Source organism: Oncorhynchus keta, unplaced genomic scaffold, assembly GCF_023373465.1.
Source record: "Oncorhynchus keta strain PuntledgeMale-10-30-2019 unplaced genomic scaffold, Oket_V2 Un_scaffold_1221_pilon_pilon, whole genome shotgun sequence".
NCBI lineage: Eukaryota > Metazoa > Chordata > Actinopteri > Salmoniformes > Salmonidae > Oncorhynchus > Oncorhynchus keta.
The window spans coordinates 15,001-37,500 of record NW_026290765.1 but is presented as its reverse complement, the minus strand read 5'-3'; the positions used below and the strand labels follow the sequence as shown (position 1 = coordinate 37,500).

Below are 22,500 nucleotides of genomic sequence, written 5' to 3'. Positions count from 1 at the left end.
TGACAGACAGAGAGATGTTCAACACTGACAGACAGAGAGATGTTCAACACTGACGGACAGAGAGATGTTCAACACTGACAGACAGAGAGATGTTCAACACTGACGGACAGAGAGATGTTCAACACTGACAGACAGAGAGATGTTCAACACTGACAGACAGACAGATGTTCAACACTGACAGACAGACAGAGAGATGTTCAACACTGACAGACAGAGAGATGTTCAACACTGACAGACAGAGAGATGTTCAACACTGACAGACAGACAGATGTTCAACACTGACAGACAGACAGAGAGATGTTCAACACTGACAGACAGACAGAGAGATGTTCAACACTGACAGACAGAGAGATGTTCAACACTGACAGACAGACAGAGATGTTCAACACTGACAGACAGATAGATGTTCAACACTGACAGACAGACAGATGTTCAACACTGACAGACAGACAGAGAGATGTTCAACACTGACAGACAGAGAGATGTTCAACACTGACAGACAGACAGAGAGATGTTCAACACTGACAGACAGACAGATGTTCAACACTGACAGACAGACAGAGAGATGTTCAACACTGACAGACAGAGAGATGTTCAACACTGACAGACAGAGAGATGTTCAACACTGACAGACAGACAGAGAGATGTTCAACACTGACAGACAGACAGAGAGATGTTCAACACTGACAGACAGAGAGATGTTCAACACTGACAGACAGAGAGATGTTCAACACTGACGGACAGACAGATGTTCAACACTGACGGACAGACAGATGTTCAACACTGACAGACAGACAGAGAGATGTTCAACACTGACAGACAGACAGATGGATTGAACTGATCACTCTCTCTGCCTGTCTGTCTGTCTGTCTGTCTGTCTGTCTGTCTGTCTCTCTCTCTCTCTCTGCCTGTCTGCCTGTCTGTCTCTCTGCCTGTCTGTCTCTCTGCCTGTCTGTCTCTCTGCCTGTCTGTCTGCCTGTCTGTCTCTCTGCCTGTCTGTCTCTCTGCCTGTCTGTCTGCCTCTCTGCCTCTCTGCCTGTCTGTCTCTCTGCCTGTCTGTCTGTCTCTCTGCCTGTCTGTCTGTCTCTCTGCCTGTCTGTCTGTCTGTCTCTCTGTCTGTCTCTCTGCCTGTCTGTCTGTCTCTGCCTGTCTGTCTGCCTGTCTGTCTCTCTGTCTGCCTGTCTGTCTCTCTGCCTGTCTGTCTGTCTCTCTGCCTGTCTGTCTCTCTCCTGTCTGCCTCTCTGTCTGTCTCTCTCTCTGCCTGTCTGTCTGTCTCTCTCTCTGCCTGTCTGTCTGTCTGTCTGTCTGTCTGTCTGTCTGTCTGTCTGTCTCTGTCTGTCTGTCTGTCTGTCTGTGTCTGTCTCTCTCTCTGTCTGTCTGTCTCTCTGCCTGCCTGTCTGTCTGCCTCTCTGCCTCTCTCTGCCTGTCTGTCTCTCTGCCTGTCTGTCTGCCTCTCTGCCTGTCTGTCTCTCTGCCTGTCTGTCTCTCTGCCTGTCTGTCTGTCTGTCTCTCTGTCTGTCTCTCTGCCTGTCTGTCTGTCTCTCTGCCTGTCTGTCTGCCTGTCTGTCTCTCTGTCTGCCTGTCTGTCTCTCTGCCTGTCTGTCTGTCTCTCTGCCTGTCTGTCTCTCTCCTGTCTGCCTCTCTGTCTATCTGCTCTCTCAGGTGGATGAGATCATGTTGACTTTAAAGCAGGCGTTCTCTGTGGCCGCCCTGCAGCAGAGTGTAAGGACCAGGAGCCAGCAGTGTGACAGTTGCCCCATGCAGCAGCTGCACAGGCTGTGTGAGAGGATAGAAGGTAGGAAACTGGTCCTGCCGGCCGTGTCAAACACACACTTTCACAGTCACACACATTCAAGGTGCTGTTCAGTTTCAATGGAGGGAAGTTCACTATGTCTCTCTCTGTGTGTGTGGTGTGTGGTGTGTGGTGTGTGGTGTGTGTGTGTGTGTGTGTGTGGTGTGTGGTGTGTGTGTGTGTGTGGGTGTGTGTGGTCTCCAGGTCTCCTCCCGTCTAAAGCCAAGCTGGAGTTTCAGAAACATCTGGCCACACTGGACAATCAGGAACAAGCTGCCGTGTTCGAGAACACTGTGGTACTAGTGTGTGTGTGTGTGTGTGTGTGTGTGTGTGTGTGGTGTGGTGTGTCTCTGTGTGGTGTGTGTGTGGTGTGTGTGTGTGGTGTGGTGTGTGTGGTGTGGTGTGTCTCTGTGTGGTGTGTCTCTGTGTGGTGTGTCTCTGTGTGGTGTGGTGTGGTGTGTGTGTGTGGGTGACAGTTTAAAGCCTAGTGGACATTCTGTCTTTATTGAGACAATTTTAAAGCCTAGTGGACATTGTGTTTTATTGAGACAGTTTAAAGCCTAGTGGACATTCTGTCTTTATTGAGACAGTTTGAAAGAGTAGTGGACATTCTGTATTTATTGAGACAGTTTTAAAGCCTAGTGGACATTGTGTTTTATTGAGACAGTTTAAAGCCTAGTGGACATTCTGTCTTTATTGAGACAGTTTAAAGCGTAGTGGACATTCTGTCTTTATTGAGACAGTTTGAAAGCGTAGTGAACATTGTGTCTTTATTGAGACAGTTTAAAAGCGTAGTGGACATTCTGTCTTTATTGAGACAGTTTTAAAGCCTAGTGGACATTCTGTCTTTATTGAGACAGTTTTAAAGCCTAGTGGACATTCTGTCTTTATTGAGACAGTTTGAAAGAGTAGTGGACATTCTGTCTTTATTGAGACAGTTTTAAAGGGTAGTGGACATTGTGTTTTATTGAGACAGTTTAAAGCCTAGTGGACATTCTGTCTTTATTGAGACAGTTTAAAGCCTAGTGGACATTGTGTTTTATTGAGACAGTTTAAAGCCTAGTGGACATTCTGTCTTTATTGAGACAGTTTTAAAGAGTAGTGGACATTGTGTTTTATTGAGACAGTTTTAAAGAGTAGTGTTTAATGGAGGCGTGTTGATCAGTCTGACTCAGAAAGGTTACACTGACACCTGCTGGACATGTGCCTGAACTGACACACTGGGAAATATATTGCTGATTCTTTCTCTGTGTGTGTGTGTGTGTGTGTAGAGGGCCAGTCCTAAGAGTGACCAGGAGGAGAATGAGCTGCTGATGGGGTCTTTGAGGAGTCTGTATGAACAGAAACAGAGGAGTCATCAACACACAGATCACAGACCGGTACAATAACTAGGACTGTCTGTCTGTAGGCCTAGTCTGTCTGTAGGCCTAGTCTGTCTGTGTCTGTCTGTAGGCCTAGTCTGTCTGTCTGTGTGTGTGTGTGTGTGTGTGTGTAGAGGGCCAGTCCTAAGAGTGACCAGGAGGAGAATGAGCTGCTGATGGGGTCTTTGAGGAGTCTGTATGAACAGAAACAGAGGAGTCATCAACACACAGATCACAGACCGGTACAATAACTAGGACTGTCTGTCTGTAGGCCTAGTCTGTCTGTCTGTCTGTAGGCCTAGTCTGTCTGTCTGTCTGTAGGCCTAGTCTGTCTGTCTGTCTGTCTGTCTGTCTGTCTGTAGGCCTAGTCTGTCTGTAGGCCTAGTCTGTCTGTCTGTCTGTCTGTCTGTCTGTCTGTCTGTCTGTCTGTCTGTAGGCCTAGTCTGTCTGTAGGCCTAGTCTGTCTGTCTGTCTGTCTGTCTGTCTGTCTGTCTGTATGAACAGAAACAGAGGAGTCATCAACACACAGATCACAGACCGGTACAATAACTAGGACTGTCTGTCTGTAGGCCTAGTCTGTCTGTCTGTCTGTCTGTCTGTCTGTCTGTCTGTAGGCCTAGTCTGTCTGTCTGTCTGTCTGTCTGTCTGTCTGTCTGTAGGCCTAGTCTGTCTGTCTGTCTGGAGGCCTAGTCTGTCTGTCTGTAGGCCTAGTCTGTCTGTCTGGAGGCCTAGTCTGTCTGTCTGGAGGCCTAGTCTGTCTGTCTGGAGGCCTAGTCTGTCTGTCTGGAGGCCTAGTCTGTCTGTCTGTAGGCCTAGTCTGTCTGTCTGGAGGCCTAGTCTGTCTGTCTGGGAGGCCTAGTCTGTCTGTCTGAGGCCTAGTCTGTCTGTCTGGAGGCCTAGTCTGTCTGTCTGGAGGCCTAGTCTGTCTGTCTGGAGGCCTAGTCTGTCTGTCTGGAGGCCTAGTCTGTCTGTCTGGGAGGCCTAGTCTGTCTGTCTGTAGTCTGTCTGTAGGCCTAGTCTGTCTGTCTGTCTGTCTGTCTGTCTGTCTGTCTGTAGGCCTAGTCTGTCTGTCTGTCTGTCTGTCTGTCTGTCTGTCTGTAGGCCTAGTCTGTCTGTCTGTCTGTAGGCCTAGTCTGTCTGTCTGTCTGTCTGTCTGTCTGTCTGTCTGTAGGCCTAGTCTGTCTGTCTGTATGTCTGTCTGTCTGTCTCGTCTGTCTGTCTGTCTGTCTGTAGGCCTAGTTTGTCTGTCTCTCTGTCTGTAGGCCTAGTCTGTCTGTTGTCTGTAGGCCTAGTCTGTCTGTCTGGAGGCCTAGTCTGTCTGTCTGTCTGTAGGCCTAGTCTGTCTGTCTGTCTGTCTGTCTGTCTGTCTGTCTGTCTGTCTGTTGTCTGTCTGTAGGCCTAGTCTGTCTGTCTGTCTGTAGGCTAGTCTGTCTGTAGGCCTGTCTGTCTGTCTGTCTGTAGGCCTAGTCTGACTGTCTGTCTGTAGGCCTAGTCTGTCTGTCTGTCTGGAGGCCTAGTCTGACTGTCTGGAGGCCTAGTCTGTCTGTCTGTCTGTCTGTCTGTCTGTCTGTCTGTCTGTCTGTAGGCCTAGTCTGTCTGTCTGTCTGTCTGTCTGTCTGTCTGTCTGTAGGCCTAGTCCTGTCTGTCTGTCTGTCTGTCTGTCTGTCTGTCTGTCTGTCTGTCTGTCTGTAGGCCTAGTCTGTCTGTCTGTCTGTAGGCCTAGTCTGTCTGTAGGCCTAGTCTGTCTGTCTGTCTGTAGGCCTAGTCTGACTGTCTGTCTGTAGGCCTAGTCTGTCTGTCTGTCTGGAGGCCTAGTCTGACTGTCTGGAGGCCTAGTCTGTCTGTCTGTCTGTCTGTCTGTCTGTCTGTCTGTCTGTCTGTCTGTCTGTCTGTCTGTAGGCCTAGTCTGTCTGTCTGTCTGTCAGTCTGTCTGTCTGTCTGTTCAACTGTCTGTAGGCCTAGTCTGTCTGTCTGTCTGTAGGCCTAGTCTGTCTGTCTGTAGGCCTAGTCTGTCTGTCTGTCTGTCTGTCTGTCTGTCTGTCTGTCTGTCTGTAGGCCTAGTCTGTCTGTCTGTCTGTAGGCCAGTCTGTCTGTAGGCCTAGTCTGTCTGTAGGCCTAGTCTGTCTGTCTGTCTGTAGGCCTAGTCTGACTGTCTGTCTGGAGGCCTAGTCTGTCTGTCTGTCTGTCTGTCTGTCTGTCTGTCTGTAGGCCTAGTCTGTCTGTCTGTCTGTCCTAGTCTGTCTGTCTGGAGGCCTGTCTGTCTGTGTAGGCCTAGTCTGTCTGTCTGTCTGTCTGTCTGTCTGTCTGTCTGTCTGTCTGTAGGCCTAGTCTGTCTGTCTGTCTGTCTGTCTGTCTGTCTGTCTGTCTGTCTGTCTGTCTGTCTGTCTGTAGGCCTAGTCTGTCTGTCTGTCTGTAGGCCTAGTCTGTCTGTCTGTCTGAGGCCTAGTCTGTCTGTCTGTCTGAGGCCTAGTCTGTCTGTCTGTCTGGAGGCCTAGTCTGTCTGTCTGTCTGTCTGTCTGTCTGTCTGTCTGTAGGCCTAGTCTGTCTGTCTGTCTGTCTGTCTGGAGGCCTAGTCTGACTGTCTGTCTGTAGGCCTAGTCTGTCTGTCTGTCTGTCTGTCTGTCTGTCTGTCTGTCTGTCTGTAGGCCTAGTCTGTCTGTCTGTCTGTCTGTCTGGAGGCCTAGTCTGTCTGTCTGTCTGTCTGTCTGTCTGTCTGTAGGCCTAGTCTGTCTGTCTGTCTGTAGGCCTAGTCTGTCTGTCTGTCTGTAGGCCTAGTCTGTCTGTCTGTCTGTCTGTCTGTCTGTCTGTCTGGAGGCCTAGTCTGTCTGTCTGGAGGCCTGTCTGTCTGTAGGCCTAGTCTGTCTGTAGGCCTGTTCAGTCTGTCTGTCTGTCTGGAGGCCTAGTCTGTCTGTCTGTCTGTCTGTCTGTCTGTCTGTCTGTCTGTCTGTCTGTAGGCCTAGTCTGTCTGTCTCAACACTAGGCCTAGTCTGTCTGTCTGTCTGTAGGCCTAGTCTGTCTGTCTGTCTGTAGGCCTAGTCTGTCTGTCTGTCTGTCTGTAGGCCTAGTCTGTCTGTCTGTAGGCCTAGTCTGTCTGTCTGTCTGTAGGCCTAGTCTGTCTGTCTGTCTGTAGGCCTAGTCTGTCTGTCTGTCTGTCTGTCTGTCTGTCTGTCTGGAGGCCTAGTCTGTCTGTCTGGAGGCCTAGTCTGTCTGTAGGCCTAGTCTGTCTGTAGGCCTAGTCTGTCTGTCTGTCTGGAGGCCTAGATGTCTGTCTGTCTGTCTGTCTGTCTGTCTGTCTGTCTGTCTGTAGGCCTAGTCTGTCTGTCTGTCTGTCTGTCTGTCTGTCTGTCTGTCTGTCTGTCTGTCTGGAGGCCTAGTCTGTCTGTCTGTCTGTCTGTCTGTCTGTCTGTCTGTCTGTCTGTCTGTCTGTCTGTCTGTCTGTCTGTCATCTGGTAGAAGTTACAGGACATGGTGATCTGTCTGTCTGTCTGTCTGTCTGTCTGTCTGTAGGCCTAGTCTGTCTGTCTGTCTGTCTGTCTGTCTGGAGGCCTAGTCTGTCTGTCTGTCTGGAGGCTCTAGTCTGTCTGTCTGTCTGTCTGTAGGCCTAGTCTGTCTGTCTGTCTGGAGGCCTAGTCTGTCTGTCTGTCTGTAGGCCTAGTCTGTCTGTCTGTCTGTCTGTCTGTCTGTCTGTCTGTCTGTCTGTCTGTCTGTCTGTCTGTCTGTCTGTCTGTAGGCCTAGTCTGTCTGTCTGTCTGTCTGTCTGTAGGCCTAGTCTGTCTGTCTGTCTGGAGGCCTAGTCTGTCTGTCTGTCTGTCTGTCTGTCTGTCTGTCTGTCTGTCTGTCTGTCTGTCTGTCTGTAGGCCTAGTCTGTCTGTCTGTCTGTAGGCCTAGTCTGTCTGTCTGTCTGTCTGTCTGTCTGTCTGTCTGTCTGTCTGTCTGTAGGCCTAGTCTGTCTGTCTGTCTGGAGGCCTGTCTGTCTGTAGGCCTAGTCTGTCTGTCTGTCTGTCTGTCTGTCTGTCTGTCTGTCTGTCTGTCTGTAGGCCTAGTCTGTCTGTCTGTCTGGAGGCCTAGTCTGTCTGTAGGCCTAGTCTGTCTGTCTGTCTGTCTGTCTGTAGGCCTAGTCTGACTGTAGGCCTAGTCTGTCTGTCTGTCTGTCTGTCTGTAGGCTAGTCTGACTGTAGGCCTAGTCTGTCTGTCTGTCTGTCTGTCTGTAGGCCTAGTCTGACTGTAGGCCTTCTGTAGTCTGTCTGTCTGTCTGTCTGTCTGTAGGCCTAGTCTGACTGTAGGCCTGTCTGTCTGTCTGTCTGTCTGTCTGTCTGTCTGTCTGTCTGTCTGTCTGTCTGTAGGCCTTAGTCTGTCTGTCTGTCTGTAGGCCTAGTCTGTCTGTCTGTCTGTCTGTCTGTAGGCCTAGTCTGTCTGTCTGTCTGTCTGTCTGTCTGTCTGTCTGTAGGCCTAGTCTGTCTGTCTGTCTGTCTGTCTGTCTGTCTGTCTGTCTGTCTGTAGGCCTAGTCTGTCTGTCTGTCTGTCTGTAGGCCTAGTCTGTCTGTCTGTCTGTCTGTCTGTCTGTCTGTCTGTCTTCGTCTCTGTCTGTCTGTCTGTCTGTCTGTCTGTCTGTCTGTCTGTCTGTAGTCCTAGTCTGTCTGTCTGTCTGTCTGTAGGCCTAGTCTGTCTGTCTGTCTGTAGGCCTAGTCTGTCTGTCTGTCTGTCTGTAGGCCTAGTCTGTCTGTCTGTCTGTCTGTCTGTCTGTCTGTCTGTAGGCCTAGTCTGTCTGTCTGTCTGTCTGTCTGTCTGTCTGTCTGTCTGTCTGTCTGTCTGTCTGTCTGTAGTCCTAGTCTGTGTCTGTCTGTCTGTCTGTCTGTCTGTCTGTCTGTCTGTCTGTCTGTCTGTCTGTCTGTAGTCCTAGTCTGTCTGTCTGTGTCTGTCTGTAGGCCTAGTCTGTCTGTCTGTCTGTAGGCCTAGTCTGTCTGTCTGTCTGTCTGTCTGTCTGTCTGTCTGTCTGTATTGAGGCCTAGTCTGTCTGTCTATCTGTCTGTCTGTCTGTCTGTCTGTCTGTCTGTCTGTCTGTCTGTCTGTCTGTCTGTAGTCCTAGTCTGTCTGTCTGTTGTCTGTAGGCCTAGTCTGTCTGTCTGTCTGTAGGCCTAGTCTGTCTGTCTGTCTGTCTGTAGGCCTAGTCTGTCTGTCTGTCTGTAGGCCTACAGTCTGTCTGTCTGTCTGTCTGTAGGCCTGGTCTGTCTGTCTGTCTGTCTGTCTGTCTGTCTGTCTGTCTGTAGTCCTAGTCTGTCTGTCTGTCTGTTTAAGGCCTAGTCTGTCTGTCTGTCTGAGGCCTAGTCTGTCTGTCTGTCTGTCTGAGGCCTAGTCTGTCTGTCTGTCTGTCTGTCTGTCTGTCTGTCTGTCTGTCTGTCTGTCTGTCTGTCTGTCTGTCTGTCTGTCTGTAGGCCTAGTCTGTCTGTCTGTCTGGAGGCCTAGTCTGTCTGTCTGTCTGTCTGTCTGTCTGTCTGTCTGTCTGTCTGTCTGTCTGTCTGTCTGTCTGTAGGCCTAGTCTGTCTGTCTGTCTGTAGGCCTAGTCTGTCTGTCTGTCTGGAGGCCTAGTCTGTCTGTCTGTAGGCCTAGTCTGTCTGTCTGTCTGTCTGTCTGTCTGTCTGTCTGTCTGTCTGTCTGTCTGTCTGTCTGTCTGTAGGCCTAGTCTAGTCTGTCTGTCTGAGGCCTAGTCTGTCTGTCTGTAGGCCTAGTCTGTCTGTCTGGAGGCCTAGTCTGTCTGTCTGTAGCCCTAGTCTGTCTGTCTGGAGGCCTAGTCCAGTCTGTCTGTAGGCCTAGTCTGTCTGTCTGTCTGTAGGCCTAGTCTGTCTGTCTGTCTGTAGGCCTAGTCTGTCTGTCTGTCTGAGGCCTAGTCTGTCTGTCTGTAGGCCTAGTCTGTCTGTCTGTCTGTCTGTCTGTCTGTCTGTCTGTCTGTCTGTCTGTCTGGAGGCCTAGTCTGTCTGTCTGTCTGTAGGCCTAGTCTGTCTGTCTGTCTGTCTGTCTGTAGGCCTAGTCTGTCTGTCTGGAGGCTCTAGTCTGTCTGTCTGTAGGCCTAGTCTGTCTGTCTGTCTGTAGGCCTAGTCTGTCTGTCTGGAGGCCTAGTCTGTCTGTCTGGAGGCCTAGTCTGTCTGTCTGGAGGCCTAGTCTGTCTGTCTGTCTGTAGGCCTAGTCTGTCTGTCTGTCTTGTAGGCCTAGTCTGTCTGTCTGTCTGTCTGTCTGTCTGTCTCTCTGTCTCTCTCTCGCTGTCTCTCTGTCTCTCTCTGTGTCTGTCTCTCTCTGTCCGTCTCTCTCTCTGTCCGTCTCTCTCTCTGTGTCTCTCTCTGTCTCTCTCTCTCTGTCTCCTCTCTCTCTGTCTCTGTCTCTCTCTCTGTCTCTCTGTCTCTCTCTCTGTCTCTCTCTCTCTCTCTCTCTCTCTCTCTCTCTCCTCTCTGTCTCTCTGTCTCTCTCTCTGTCTCTCTGTGTCTGTCTCTCTGTCCGTCTCTCTCTGTCTCTCTCTCTGTCTCTCTCTCTGTCTCTATCTCTCTCTCTGTCTCTCTCTCTGTCTCTCTGTCTCTCTGTCTCTCTGTCTCTCTGTCTCTCTGTCTCTCTCTCTGTCTCTCTCTCTGTCTCTCTCTCTGTCTCTCTCTCTGTCTCTCTGTCTCTCTGTCTGTCTCTCTCTCTCTGTCTCTGTCTGTCTCTCTCTCTCTGTCTCTCTGTCTCTCTGTCTCTCTGTCTCTCTGTCTGTCTCTCTGTCTCTCTGTCTCTCTCTCTCTCTCTCTCTGTCTCTCTCTCTGTCTCTCTCTCTGTCTCTCTCTCTGTCTCTCTCTCTGTCTCTCTCTCTGTCTCTGTCTCTCTCTCTGTGTCTCTCTCTCTCTGTGTCTCTCTCTCTCTGTGTCTCTCTCTCCAAATTCAATGTAAGGTCTTTATTGGGAAACGCATGTTAAAAGCATATTATGTAAATATACAGTGTTGTAACGATGTGCAAATAGTTAAAGTACAAAAATAAATAAATATTTTTTCAAAGCTTTCCTTAAGTTTGGGTCAGTCACATATTCTGCCAATGTGTACTCTATGTTCAGGGTCAGTCACAGTGGACAGGTATTCTGCCAATGTGTCCTCTATGTTTAGGGTCAGTCACATATTCTGCCAATGTGTCTCTATGTTTAGGGTCAGTCACATATTCTGCCAATGTGTACTCTCTGTTTAGGGTCAGTCACATATTCTGCCAATGTGTACTCTATGTTCAGGGTCAGTCACAGTGGACAGGCATTCTGCCAATGTGTACTCTGTTTAGGGCCAGTCACATATTCTGCCAATGTGTACTCTATGTTTAGGGCCAGTCACATATTTTGCCAATGTGTACTCTATGTTTAGGGCCAGTCACAGTGGACAGGCATTCTGCCAATGTGTACTCTATGTTTAGGGCCAGTCACAGTGGTCAGGTATTCTGCCAATGTGTACTCTATGTTTAGGGCCAGTCACAGTGGACAGGTATTCTGCCAATGTGTACTCTATGTTTAGGGCCAGTCACAGTGGTCAGGTATTCTGCCAATGTGTACTCTCTGTTTAGGGCCAAATAGCATTGTGTAGGCAGTTTGCTCAGTTTTTGTTAATTCTTTCTGCAATGTGTCAAGTAATTATATTTTGTTTTCTCTCTCTCTCCTGTCTCTCTCTTCTCTCTGTGTCTGTCTCTCCTATATCTCTCTCTCTCTCCTGTGTCTCTCTCTTATCTCTCTCTCTCTGTCTCTCTATATCTCTCTCTCTCTCTGTCTCTCTCTCTATCTCTGTCTCTGTCTCTGTCTCTCTCTCTCTCTCTCTCTGTCTCTCTCTCTCTCTCCTTTCTCCCTCTTATCTCTCTCTCTCTTTCTCCTCTCCTCCCTCCCTCCTGTCTCTCTCTCTGTCTCTGTCTCTCCTTTCTCCCCCCCTCTCTCTCTCAAGGTACCAGAGGCTCCAGCCCCAGTAGAGGTCCAGTCAGTAGCAGACAGAGATTAGAGCAGTTTAAAACCAGAGCAAAACGCTCCCTCACAGAGTCACTGGAGGGCATCTGGAAGGTAGGGGGAAGTGGTCTGTAGGGGGAAGTGGTCTGTAGGGGGGAAGTGGTCTGTAGGGGAAGTGGTCTGGAAGGTAGGGGAAGTGGTCTGGAAGGTAGGGGGAAGTGGTCTGGAAGGGGGAAGTGGTCTGGAAGGTAGGGGGAAGTGGTCTGGATGGTAGGGGAAGTGGTCTGGATGGTAGGGGGAAGTGGTCTGGAAGGTAGGGGGAAGTGGTCTGGAAGGTGGGGGAAGTGGTCTGGAAGGTGGGGGAAGTGGTCTGGAAGGTGGGGGGAAGTGGTCTGGAAGGTGGGGGGAAGTGGTCTGGAAGGTGGGGGAAGTGGTCTGGAAGGTGGGGAAGTGGTCTGGAAGGTAGGGGGAAGTGGTCTGGAAGGTAGGGGAAGTGGTCTGGAAGGTAGGGGGAAGTGGTCTGGAAGGTAGGGGAAGTGGTCCGAGCTCAGGGGAAGTGGTCTGGAAGGTAGGGAAGTGGTCTGGAAGGTAGGGGAAGTGGTCTGGAAGGTAGGGGAAGTGGTCTGGAATGTAGGGGGATGTGTCTGGATGGGGGAAGTGGTCTGGAAGGTAGGGGAAGTGGTCTGGAAGGTAGTGGGAAGTGGTCTGGAATGTAGGGGGAAGTGGTCTGGAAGGTAGGGGAAGTGGTCTGGAAGGTAGGGGGAAGTTGTCTGGAATGTAGGGGGAAGTGGTCTGGAAGGGAGGGGAAGTGGTCTGAAGGTAGGGAAGTGGTCTGGAAGGTGGATGGGGAAGTGGTCTGGAAGGTAGGGGGAAGTAGTCTGGAAGGTAGGGGATGGTCTGGAGGGGAAGTGGACTGTAGGGGGAAGTGGTCTGTAGGGGAAGTGGTCTGTAGGAGAAGTGGTCTGGAAGGTATGGGGAAGTTGTCTGGAAGGTAGGGGAAGTGGTCTGGAAGGTAGGGGGAAGTGGACTGTAGGGGAAGTGGTCTGTAGGGAAGTGGTCTGGAAGGTAGGGGAAGTGGTCTGAAGGTAGGGAAGTGGTCTGGAAGGTAGGGGGAAGTGGTCTGTAGGGGGAAGTGGTCTGTGGGGAAGTGGTCTGGAAGGTAGGGGGAAGTGGTCTGGAAGGTAGGGGGAAGTGGTCTGGAAGGTAGGGGGAAGTGGTCTGGAAGGTAGGGGGAAGTGGTCTGTAGGGGGAAGTGGTCTGGAAGGGAGAAGTGGTCTGGAAGGTAGGGAGAAGTGGTCTGGAAGGTAGGGGGAAGTGGTCTGGAAGGTAGGGGGGAAGTGGTCTGGAAGGTAGGGAAGAAGTGGTCTGGAAGGTAGGGGGAAGTGGTCTGAAGGTAGGGGGAAGTGGTCTGGAAGGTAGGGAGAAGTGGTCTGGAAGGTAGGGGAAGTGGTCTGGAAGGTAGGGGGAAGTGGTCTGGAAGGTAGGGGAAGTGGTCTGGAAGGTAGGGAGAAGTGGTCTGGAAGGTAGGAGAAGTGGTCTGGAAGGTAGGGAAGTGGTCTGGAAGGTAGGGGGAAGTGGTCTGGAAGGTAGGGGAAGTGGTCTGGATGGTAGGGGAAGTGGTCTGGAAGGTAGGGGGAAGTGGTCTGGAAGGTAGGGAAGTGGTCTGGAAGGTAGGGGAAGTGGTCTGTTGGGGAAGTGGTCTGGAAGGTAGGGGAAGTGGTCTGGAAGGTAGGGGAAGTGGTCTGGATGGTAGGGGGAGTGGTCTGGAAGGTAGGGGAAGTGGTCTGGAAGGTAGGGGAAGTGGTCTGGAAGGTAGGGGAAGTGGTCTGGAAGGTAGGGGAAGTGGTCTGGAAGGTAGGGGAAGTGGTCTGGATGGTAGGGGGAAGTGGTCTGTAGGTAGGGAGAAGTGGTCTGGAAGGTATGGGGGAAGTTGTCTGGAAGGTAGGGGAAGTGGTCTGGAAGGTAGGGGGAAGTGGTCTGGAAGGTAGGGGGAAGTGGTCTGGAAGGTAGGGAGAAGTGGTCTGGAAGGTAGGGGAAGTGGTCTGGAAGGTAGGGGGGAAGTGGTCTGGAAGGTAGGGGAAGTGGTCTGGAAGGTAGGGGGGAAGTGGTCTGAAGGTAGGGGGAAGTGGTCTGGAAGGTAGGGGGGAAGTGGTCTGGAAGGTAGGGGGAAGTGGTCTGGATGGTAGGGGAAGTGGTCTGGAAGGTAGGGGAAGTGGTCTGGAAGGTAGGGGGAAGTGGTCTGGAAGGTAGGGGGAAGTGGTCTGTGGTAGGGGAAGTGGTCTGGATGGTAGGGGAAGTGGTCTGTAAGGTAGGGAAGTGGTCTGGAAGGTAGGGGGAAGTGGTCTGGAAGGTAGGGGAAGTGGTCTGGAAGGTAGGGGGAAGTGGTCTGGAAGGTAGGGGAAGTGGTCTGGAAGGTAGGAGAAGTGGTCTGGAAGGTAGGGGGAAGTGGTCTGGAAGGTAGGGGAAGTGGTCTGGAAGGTAGGGGGAAGTGGTCTGGAAGGTAGGGAAGTGGTCTGTAGGGGGAAGTGGTCTGTAAGGTCTGTAGGGGGAAGTGGTCTGGAAGGTAGGGAGAAGTGGTCTGGAAGGTAGAGGAAGTGGTCTGGAAGGTAGGGGGAAGTGGTCTGAAGGTAGGGGAAGTGGTCTGGATGGTAGGGGGAAGTGGTCTGGAAGGTAGGGGGAAGTGGTCTGGAAGGTAGGGGGAGTGGTCTGGAAGGTAGGGGAAGTGGTCTGGAAGGTAGGGGGAAGTGGTCTGGAAGGTAGGGGGAAGTGGTCTGGAAGGTAGGGGGAAGTGGTCTGGAAGGTAGGGAGAAGTGGTCTGGAAGGTAGGGGAAGTGGTCTGGAAGGTAGGGGGAAGTGGTCTGGAATGTAGGGGATGTGGTCTGGATGGGGAAGTGGTCTGGAAGGTAGGGGGAAGTGGTCTGGAAGGTAGGGGAAGTGGTCTGAATGTAGGGGGAAGTGGTCTGGAAGGTAGGGGGAAGTGGTCTGTAGGGGGAAGTGGTCTGGAAGGTAGGGGAAGTGGTCTGGAATGTAGGGGGAAGTGGTCTGGAAGGTATGGGGAAGTGGTCTGGAAGGTAGGGAAGTGGTCTGGAAGGTAGGGGAAGTGGTCTGGAAGGTAGGGGAAGTGGTCTGTAGGGGGTCTGGACTGTAGGGGGAAGTGGTCTGGAAGGTAGGGAAGTGGTCTGTAGGGAGAAGTGGTCTGGAAGGTAGGGGGAAGTGGTCTGGAAGGTAGGGGGAAGTGGTCTGGAAGGTAGGGGAAGTGGTCTGGGGGGAAGTGGTCTGGAAGGGGGGAAGTGGTCTGGAAGGTGGGGGAAGTGGTCTGGAAGGTAGGGGGAAGTGGTCTGGAAGGTAGGGGGAAGTGGTCTGGAGGGGGAAGTGGTCTGTAGGGGGGGGAAGTGGTCTGGAAGGTAGGGGGAAGTGGTCTGAAGGTAGGGGAAGTGGTCTGGAAGGTAGGGGAAGTGGTCTGGAAGGTAGGGGGAAGTGGTCTGTAGGGGGAAGTGGTCTGGAAGGTAGGGGAAGTGGTCTGGAAGGTAGGGAGAGTGGTCTGGAAGGTAGGGGAAGTGGTCTGTAGGGAAGTGGTCTGGAATGTAGGGAAGTGGTCTGGAAGGTAGGGGGAAGTGGTCTGGAAGGTAGGGGAAGTGGTCTGGAAGGTAGGGAGCGGTCTGGGGTAGGGGGAAGTGGTCTGGAAGGTGAGAGTGGTCTGGAAGGTAGGGGGAAGTGGTCTGGAAGGTAGGGAGAAGTGGTCTGGAAGGTAGGGAAAGTGGTCTGGAAGGTAGGGGGAAGTGGTCTGGAAGGTAGGGGGAAGTGGTCTGAAGGTGGGGGAAGTGGTCTGGAAGGTAGGGGAAGTGGTCTGGAAGGTAGGGGGAAGTGGTCTGGAAGGTAGGGGGAAGTGGTCTGTAAGGTAGGGAAGTGGTCTGGAAGGGGGAAGTGGTCTGGAAGGTAGGGGAAGTGGTCTGGAAGGTAGGAAGTGGTCTGGGGGGAAGTGGTAGGGGGAAGTAATCTGGATGGTAGGGGGAAGTGGTCTGAAGTAGGAAGTAGTCTGGGGGAAGTGGTCTGAAGGTAGGGGATGTAGTCTGGATGGGGAAGTGGTCTGTTGGGGAAGTGGTCTGAAGGTAGGGGGAAGTGGTCTGAAGGTAGGGGGGAAGTGGTCTAGAAGGTAGGGGGAGTGGTCTGGAAGTCTGTAGGGGAAGTGGTCTGGAAGGTAGGGGGAAGTGGTCTGGATGGTAGGGGGAAGTGGTCTGGAAAGGGGTCTGAGGGGAAGTGGTCTGGATGGTGGGGGAGTAGTCTGGAAGGTAGAGTGGTCTGTAGGGGGGAAGTGTCTGGAAGGTAGGGGAAGTGGTCTGGAAGGTAGGGGGAAGTGAGTCTGGGAAAGGTAGGGGGAAGTGGTCTGGAAAAGTAGGGGGAAGTGGTCTGGAAGAAGGTAGGAAGTAGTCTAAGAGGTATGGGAAGTTGTCTGAGGGGGAAGTGGTCTGGAAGGTAGGGGGAAGTGGTCTGGAAGGTAGGGGGAAGTGGTCTGGAAGGTAGGGGGAAGTGGTCTGAAGGTAGGGGGAAGTGGTCTGGAAGGTAGGGGGAAGTGGTCTGTAAGGTAGGGAAGTGGTCTGGAAGGTAGGGAAGTGGTCTGGATGGTGGTCTGTAAGTGGTCTGGAAGGTAGGGAAGTGGTCTGGATGGTAGGGGAGTGGTCTGGAAGGTAGGGGAAGTGGTCTGGGAAAGTAGGGGGAAGTGGTCTGTAGGGGAAGTGGTCTGGAAGGTAGGGAAGTGGTCTGGAAGGTAGGGAAGTGGTCTGGAAGGTAGGTGGAAGTGGTCTGGAAGGTGGGGGAAGTGGTCTGGAAGGTAGAAAGTAGTCTAGGAGGGTGAGGAGTGGTCTGGAAAGTAGGTAGGGAAGTGGTGGAAGGTAGGGGACCATGGTCTGGAAGGTAGGGGAATAATAATATTAATAATAATAATAATAATAATAATGTGTGTGTGTGTGTGTGTGTGTGTGTGTGTTAATCTGTGTGTGTGTGTGTGTGTTAATCTGTCTGTGTGTGTGTGTGTGTGTTCTGTTTCTCCAGGGAAGTAGCAAAGCCAGGGCTCAGAGAGAGAACAGTGAAGGAGACATCAGTTCATCTGACTCTACACTGAACTCCACTGAACAGGTATCTATATCTAACTCTACTAGACTGGTATCTAACTCTACTAGACAGGTATCTATCTATATCTAACTCTACTGGACAGGTATCTATCTATATCTAACTCTACTGGACAGGTATCTAACTCTACTAGACAGGTATCTATCTAACTCTACTAGACAGGTATCATCTATATCTAACTCTACTAGACAGGTATCATCTATATCTAACTCTACTAGACAGGTATCTATCTAACTCTACTAGACAGGTATCTAACTCTACTAGACAGGTATCTATATCTAACTCTACTGGACAGGTATCTATATCTAACTCTACTGGACAGGTATCTATATCTAACTCTACTGAACAGGTATCTATATCTAACTCTACTGGACGGGTGTCTGTATCTGGCTCTACTGGACTGGTATCTGCTCTACTAGACAGGTATCTAACTCAACTAGACAGTATCTAACTCTGCTAGACTGGTATCTGGCTCTGCTGGACGGGTGTCTGCTCTGCTGGACCGGGTGTCTGGCTCAGCTGGACGGGTGTCTGTCTGTATCTACAACTCTGCTGGACGGGTGTCTGTCATAATCTAACTTCGACTGGACAGGTATCTATCTGCTCTGCTAGACCAATTGTCTATATCTAGCTCTACTAGACTGGTATCTAACTCTACTAGACAGGTATCTAACTCAACTAGACAGGTATCTATCTAACTCTACGAGACAGGTATCTAACTCTACGAGACAGGTATCTAACTCTACTAGACAGGTATCTAACTCTACTAGACAGGTATCTAACTCAACTAGACTGGTATCTAACTCTACTAGACTGGTATCTAACTCTACTGGACTGGTATCTAACTCTACTAGACTGGTATCTAACTCTACTAGACTGGTATCCTAACTCTACTAGACAGGTATCGAACTCAACTAGACAGGTATCTATCTCTACTAGACAGGTATCTAACTCTACTAGACAGGTATCTAACTCAACTAGACTGGTATCTAACTCTACTAGACAGGTATCTAACTCAACTAGACAGGTATCTATCTAACTCTACGAGACAGGTATCTAACTCTACTAGACTGGTATCTAACTCTACTAGACTGGTATCTAACTCTACTAGACAGGTATCTAACTCTACTAGACAGGTATCTAACTCAACTAGACAGGTATCTATCTAACTCTACGAGACAGGTATCTAACTCTACTGGACAGGTATCTATCTAACTCTACTAGACAGGTATCTATATCTAACTCTACTAGACAGGTATCTAACTCAACTAGACAGGTATCTATCTAACTCTACGAGACAGGTATCTAACTCTACTGGACAGGTATCTATCTAACTCTACTAGACAGGTATCTATCTAACTCTACGAGACAGGTATCTAACTCTACTGGACAGGTATCTATATCTAACTCTACTGGACAGGTATCTGTATCTAACTCTACTGGACAGGTATCTAACTCTACTGGACAGGTATCTATCTAACTCTACGAGACAGGTATCTAACTCTACTGGACAGGTATCTATATCTAACTCTACTGGACAGGTATCTGTATCTAACTCTACTGGACAGGTATCTAACTCTACTGGACAGGTATCTATCTAACTCTACGAGACAGGTATCTAACTCTACTGGACAGGTATCTATCCAACTCTACTAGACAGGTATCTATATCTAACTCTACTAGAGGACATTTCTCCAAAAAGTACGATCTTCGTCCCCATGTGCAGTTGCAAACTGTAGTCCGGCTTTTTATGGCGGTTTTGGAGCAGTAGCTTCTCCTTGCTCAGCGGCCTTTCAGGTTATGTCTATATAGGACTCGTTTTACTGTGGATATAGATACTTTTGTCCTTTGCTGTTGTTCTGGGATTGATTTGCACTTTTCGCACCAAAGTACGTTCATCTCTAGGTGACAGAACGCGTCTCCTTCCTGAGCGGTATGACGGCTGCGTGGTCCCATGGTGTTTATACTTGCATACTATTGTTTGTACAGATGAGCGTGGTACCTTCAGGTATTTTGGAAAATGCTCTGAAGGATGAACCAGACTTGTGGAGGTCTACAATCTTTCTTGGCTGATTACTTTTGATTTTCCCATGATGTCAAGCAAAGAGGCACTGAGTTTGAAGGTAGGCCTTGAAACACATCCACAGGTACACCTCCAATTGACTCAATTGATGTCAATTAGCCTATCAGAACCTTCTAAAGCCATGACATAATTTTCTGGAATTTTCCAAGCCGTTTAAAGGCACAGTCAACTTAGTGTATGTAAACATCTGACCCAATGGAATTGTGATACAGTGAATTATAAGTGAAATAATCTGTCTGTAAACGATTGTTGGAAAGGTGACTTGTGTCATGCACAAAGTAGATGTCCTAACTGACTTGTGTCATGCACAAAGTAGATGTCCTAACTGACTTGCCAAAGCTATGGTTTGTTAACAAGAAATTTGTGGAGTTGTTGAAAAAGCGAGTTTTAATGACTCCAACCTAAGTGTATGTAAACTTCCGACTTCAATTGTCAACCCATCAAGTACGGAGTCAGACCCCCCTTTTGCCTCCAGAACAGCCTGAATTATTTGGGGCGTGGATTCTACAAGGTGTCAGAAACGTTCTACAGGGATGTTGTCATCTATTGAGCTCGGTCCGCGACAGTGTTTTCAGAGATGCTCGGTCAGCGACAGTGTTCCAGAAGATGCTCGGTCAGCGACAGTGTTTCAGGATGCTCGGTCAGCGACAGTGTTTCAGAGATGCTCGGTCAGCGACAGTGTTTTCAGAGATGCTCGGTCAGCGACAGTGTTTTTCAGAGATGCTCGGTCAGCGACAGTGTTTTCAGAGAGCTCGGTCAGCGACAGTGTTTCAGAGATGCTCGGTCAGCGACAGTGTTTTCAGAGATGCTCGGTCAGCGACAGTGTTTCAGAGATGCTCGGTCAGCGACAGTGTTTCAGAGATGCTCGGTCAGCGACAGTGTTTCAGAGATGCTCGGTCAGCGACAGTGTTTCAGAGATGCTCGGTCAGCGACAGTGTTTCAGAGATGCTCGGTCAGCGACAGTGTTTTCAGAGATGCTCGGTCAGCGACAGTGTTTTCAGAGATGCTCGGTCAGCGACAGTGTTTTCAGAGATGCTCGGTCAGCGACAGTGTTTTCAGAGATGCTCGGTCAGCGACAGTGTTTCAGAGATGCTCGGTCAGCGACAGTGTTTCAGAGATGCTCGGTCAGCGACAGTGTTTCAGAGATGCTCGGTCAGCGACAGTGTTTCAGAGATGCTCGGTCAGCGACAGTGTTTCAGAGATGCTCGGTCAGCGACAGTGTTTCAGAAGATGCTCGGTCAGCGACAGTGTTTCAGAGTGCTCGGTCAGCGACAGTGTTTCAGAGATGCTCGGTCTGCGACAGTGTTTCAGAGATGCTCGGTCAGCGACAGTGTTTTCAGAGGTGCTCGGTCAGCGACAGTGTTTCAGAGATGCTCGGTCAGCGACAGTGTTTTCAGAGATGCTCGGTCAGCGACAGTGTTTCAGAGGTGCTCGGTCAGCGACAGTGTTTTCAGAGAGGCTCGGTCAGCGACAGTGTTTCAGAATGCTCGGTCCAGCGACAGTGTTTCAGAGATGCTCGGTCAGCGACAGTGTTTCAGGTGCTCGGTCAGCGACAGTGTTTCAGAGATGCTCGGTCAGCGACAGTGTTTCAGAGATGCTCGGTCAGCGACAGTGTTTCAGAGATGCTCGGTCAGCGACAGTGTTTTCAGAAGATGCTCGGTCAGCGACAGTGTTTTTCAGAGATGCTCGGTCAGCGACAGTGTTTCAGAGATGCTCGGTCAGCGACAGTGTTTCAGAAGATGCTCGGTCAGCGACAGTGTTTCAGAGGTGCTCGGTCCCGCGACAGTGTTTTCGAAGATGCTCGGTCAGCGACAGTGTTTCAGAAGAGATGCTCGGTCAGCGGCAGTGTTTCAGAGATGCTCGGTCAGCGACAGTGTTTCAGAGATGCTCGGTCAGCGACAGTGTTTTCAGAAGATGCTCGGTCAGCGACAGTGTTTCAGAAGATGCTCGGTCAGCGACAGTGTTTCCAGAGAGGCTCGGTCAGCGACAGTGTTTCGAAGATGCTCGGTCAGCGACAGTGTTTCAGAGATGCTCGGTCAGCGACAGTGTTTTCAGAGATGCTCGGTCAGCGACAGTGTTCAGAGAGGCTCGGTCAGCGACAGTGTTTCAGAGATGCTCGGTCAGCGACAGTGTTTTCAGGATGCTCGGTCAGCGGCAGTGTTTCAGAGATGCTCGGTCAGCGACAGTGTTTCAGAGATGCTCGGTCAGCGACAGTGTTTCAGAGATGCTCGGTCAGGGACAGTGTTTTCAGAGATGCTCGGTCAGCGACAGTGTTTTCAGAGATGGTCGGTCAGCAACAGTGTTTCAGAGATGCTCGGTCAGCGACAGTGTTTCAGAAGATGCTCGGTCAGCGACAGTGTTTTCAGAGATGCTCGGTCAGCGACGAGTGTTTTCAGAGATGCTCGGTCAGCGACAGTGTTTCAGAGATGCTCGGTCAGCGACAGTGTTTCAGAGATGCTCGGTCAGCGACAGTGTTTCAGAGATGCTCGGTCCCCGCGACAGTGTTTTCCAGAGATGCTCGGTCAGCGACAGTGTTTCAGAGATGCTCGGTCAGCGGCAGTGTTTCCAGAGATGCTCGGTCAGCGACAGTGTTTTCAGAGATGCTCGGTCAGCGACAGTGTTTCAGAGATGCTCGGTCAGCGGCACAGTGTTTCAGAAGATGCTCGGTCAGCGACAGTGTTTTCAGAGATGCTCGGTCAGCGACAGTGTTTCCAGAGATGCTCGGTCAGCGACAGTGTTTCAGAGATGCTCGGTCAGCGACAGTGTTTTTCAGAGATGCTCGGTCAGCGACAGTGTTCAGAGATGCTCGGTCAGCGACAGTGTTTTTAGAGATGCTTGGTCGCGACAGTGTTTTCAGAAGATGCTCGGTCCGCGACAGTGTTTCAGAGATGCTCGGTCAGCGACAGTGTTTTCAGAGATGCTCGGTCAGCGACAGTGTTTCAGAGATGCTCGGTCAGCGACAGTGTTTTCAGAGATGCTCGGTCAGCGACAGTGTTTTCAGACATGCTGTGGCTTTCAAACATTGTTCAACTGCTATCAAGGGTCAATAGCGAAAAACGAGTTTTAATGACTCCAACCTATCCAGAACAGCCTGAATTATTTGAGGGAAATGAATACGTTGCTCAACTGGTATCAAGGGACATTAACGTGCGCCAGGAGAAAACATCCCCCTCACCATTCCACCACAGACACCAGGCAGGGCCAGGGACCAAATCTGGACTCTGCCGCGTCAGCATCAAGCAACAGGAACCATTCCACCACAGACACCAGGCAGGACGGGACCAAATCTGGACTCTGCCGTCAGCATCAAGCAACAGGAACCATTCCACCACACGCACCAGGCAGGACGGGACCAAATCTGGACTCTGCCCCGACAGCATCAACAACAGGAACCATTCCACCACAGACACCAGGCAGGGCGGGACCCAAATCTGGACTCTGCCCGACAGCATCAAGCAACAGGAACCATTCCACCACAGACACCAGGCAGAGGCCGGGACCAAATCTGGACTCTGCCGACAGCATCAAGCAACAGGAACCATTCCACCACAGACTGGCAGGACGGGACCAAATCTGGACTCTGCCGACAGCATCAAGCAACAGGAACCATTCCACCACAGACACCAGGCAGGGCGGGACCAAATCTGGACTCTGCCGACAGCATCAAGCAACAGGAACCATTCCACCACAGACACCAGGCAGGACTGGGCCAAATCTGGACTCTGCCGACAGCATCAAGCAACAGGAACCATTCCACACAGACACCAGGCAGGACTGGGCCAAATCTGGACTCTGCCGCCAGCATCAAGCAACAGGAACCATTCCACCACAGACACCAGGCAGGACTGGGCCAAAATCTGGACTCTGCCGACAGCATCCAACAACAGGAACCATTCCACCACAGACACCAGGCAGGACGGGACCAAATCTGGACTCTGCCGACAGCATCAACAACAGGAACCATTCCTACCACAGACACCAGGCAGGACGGGGCCAAATCTGGACTCTGCCCGACAGCATCAAGCAACAGGAACCATTCCACCACAGACACCAGGCAGGACGGGGCCAAATCTGGACTCTGCCGACAGCATCAAAAGCAACAGGAACCATTCCCACCACAGACACCAGGCAGGACGGGGCCAAATCTGGACTCTGTCGACAGCATCAACAGCAGGAACCATTCCACCACAGACACCAGGCAGGACTGGG

At 50.9% G+C, this 22,500-nt stretch overlaps 1 protein-coding gene across 1 annotated transcript in view; it reads left to right on the top strand.

The window, feature by feature from the left end:
* Positions 1-22,500, top strand: part of LOC127927321 (TBC1 domain family member 1-like) — a 72,133-nt gene that overhangs the window by 41,794 nt on the left and 7,839 nt on the right. The window contains exons 5-11 of the mRNA XM_052513478.1: positions 1,663-1,795; positions 1,997-2,088; positions 3,064-3,171; positions 3,288-3,345; positions 3,658-3,693; positions 11,083-11,195; positions 16,131-16,214. Of these exons, the coding sequence (XP_052369438.1) occupies positions 1,663-1,795; positions 1,997-2,088; positions 3,064-3,171; positions 3,288-3,345; positions 3,658-3,693; positions 11,083-11,195; positions 16,131-16,214 (624 nt within the window). The remainder of the gene's footprint in view (positions 1-1,662; positions 1,796-1,996; positions 2,089-3,063; positions 3,172-3,287; positions 3,346-3,657; positions 3,694-11,082; positions 11,196-16,130; positions 16,215-22,500) is intronic.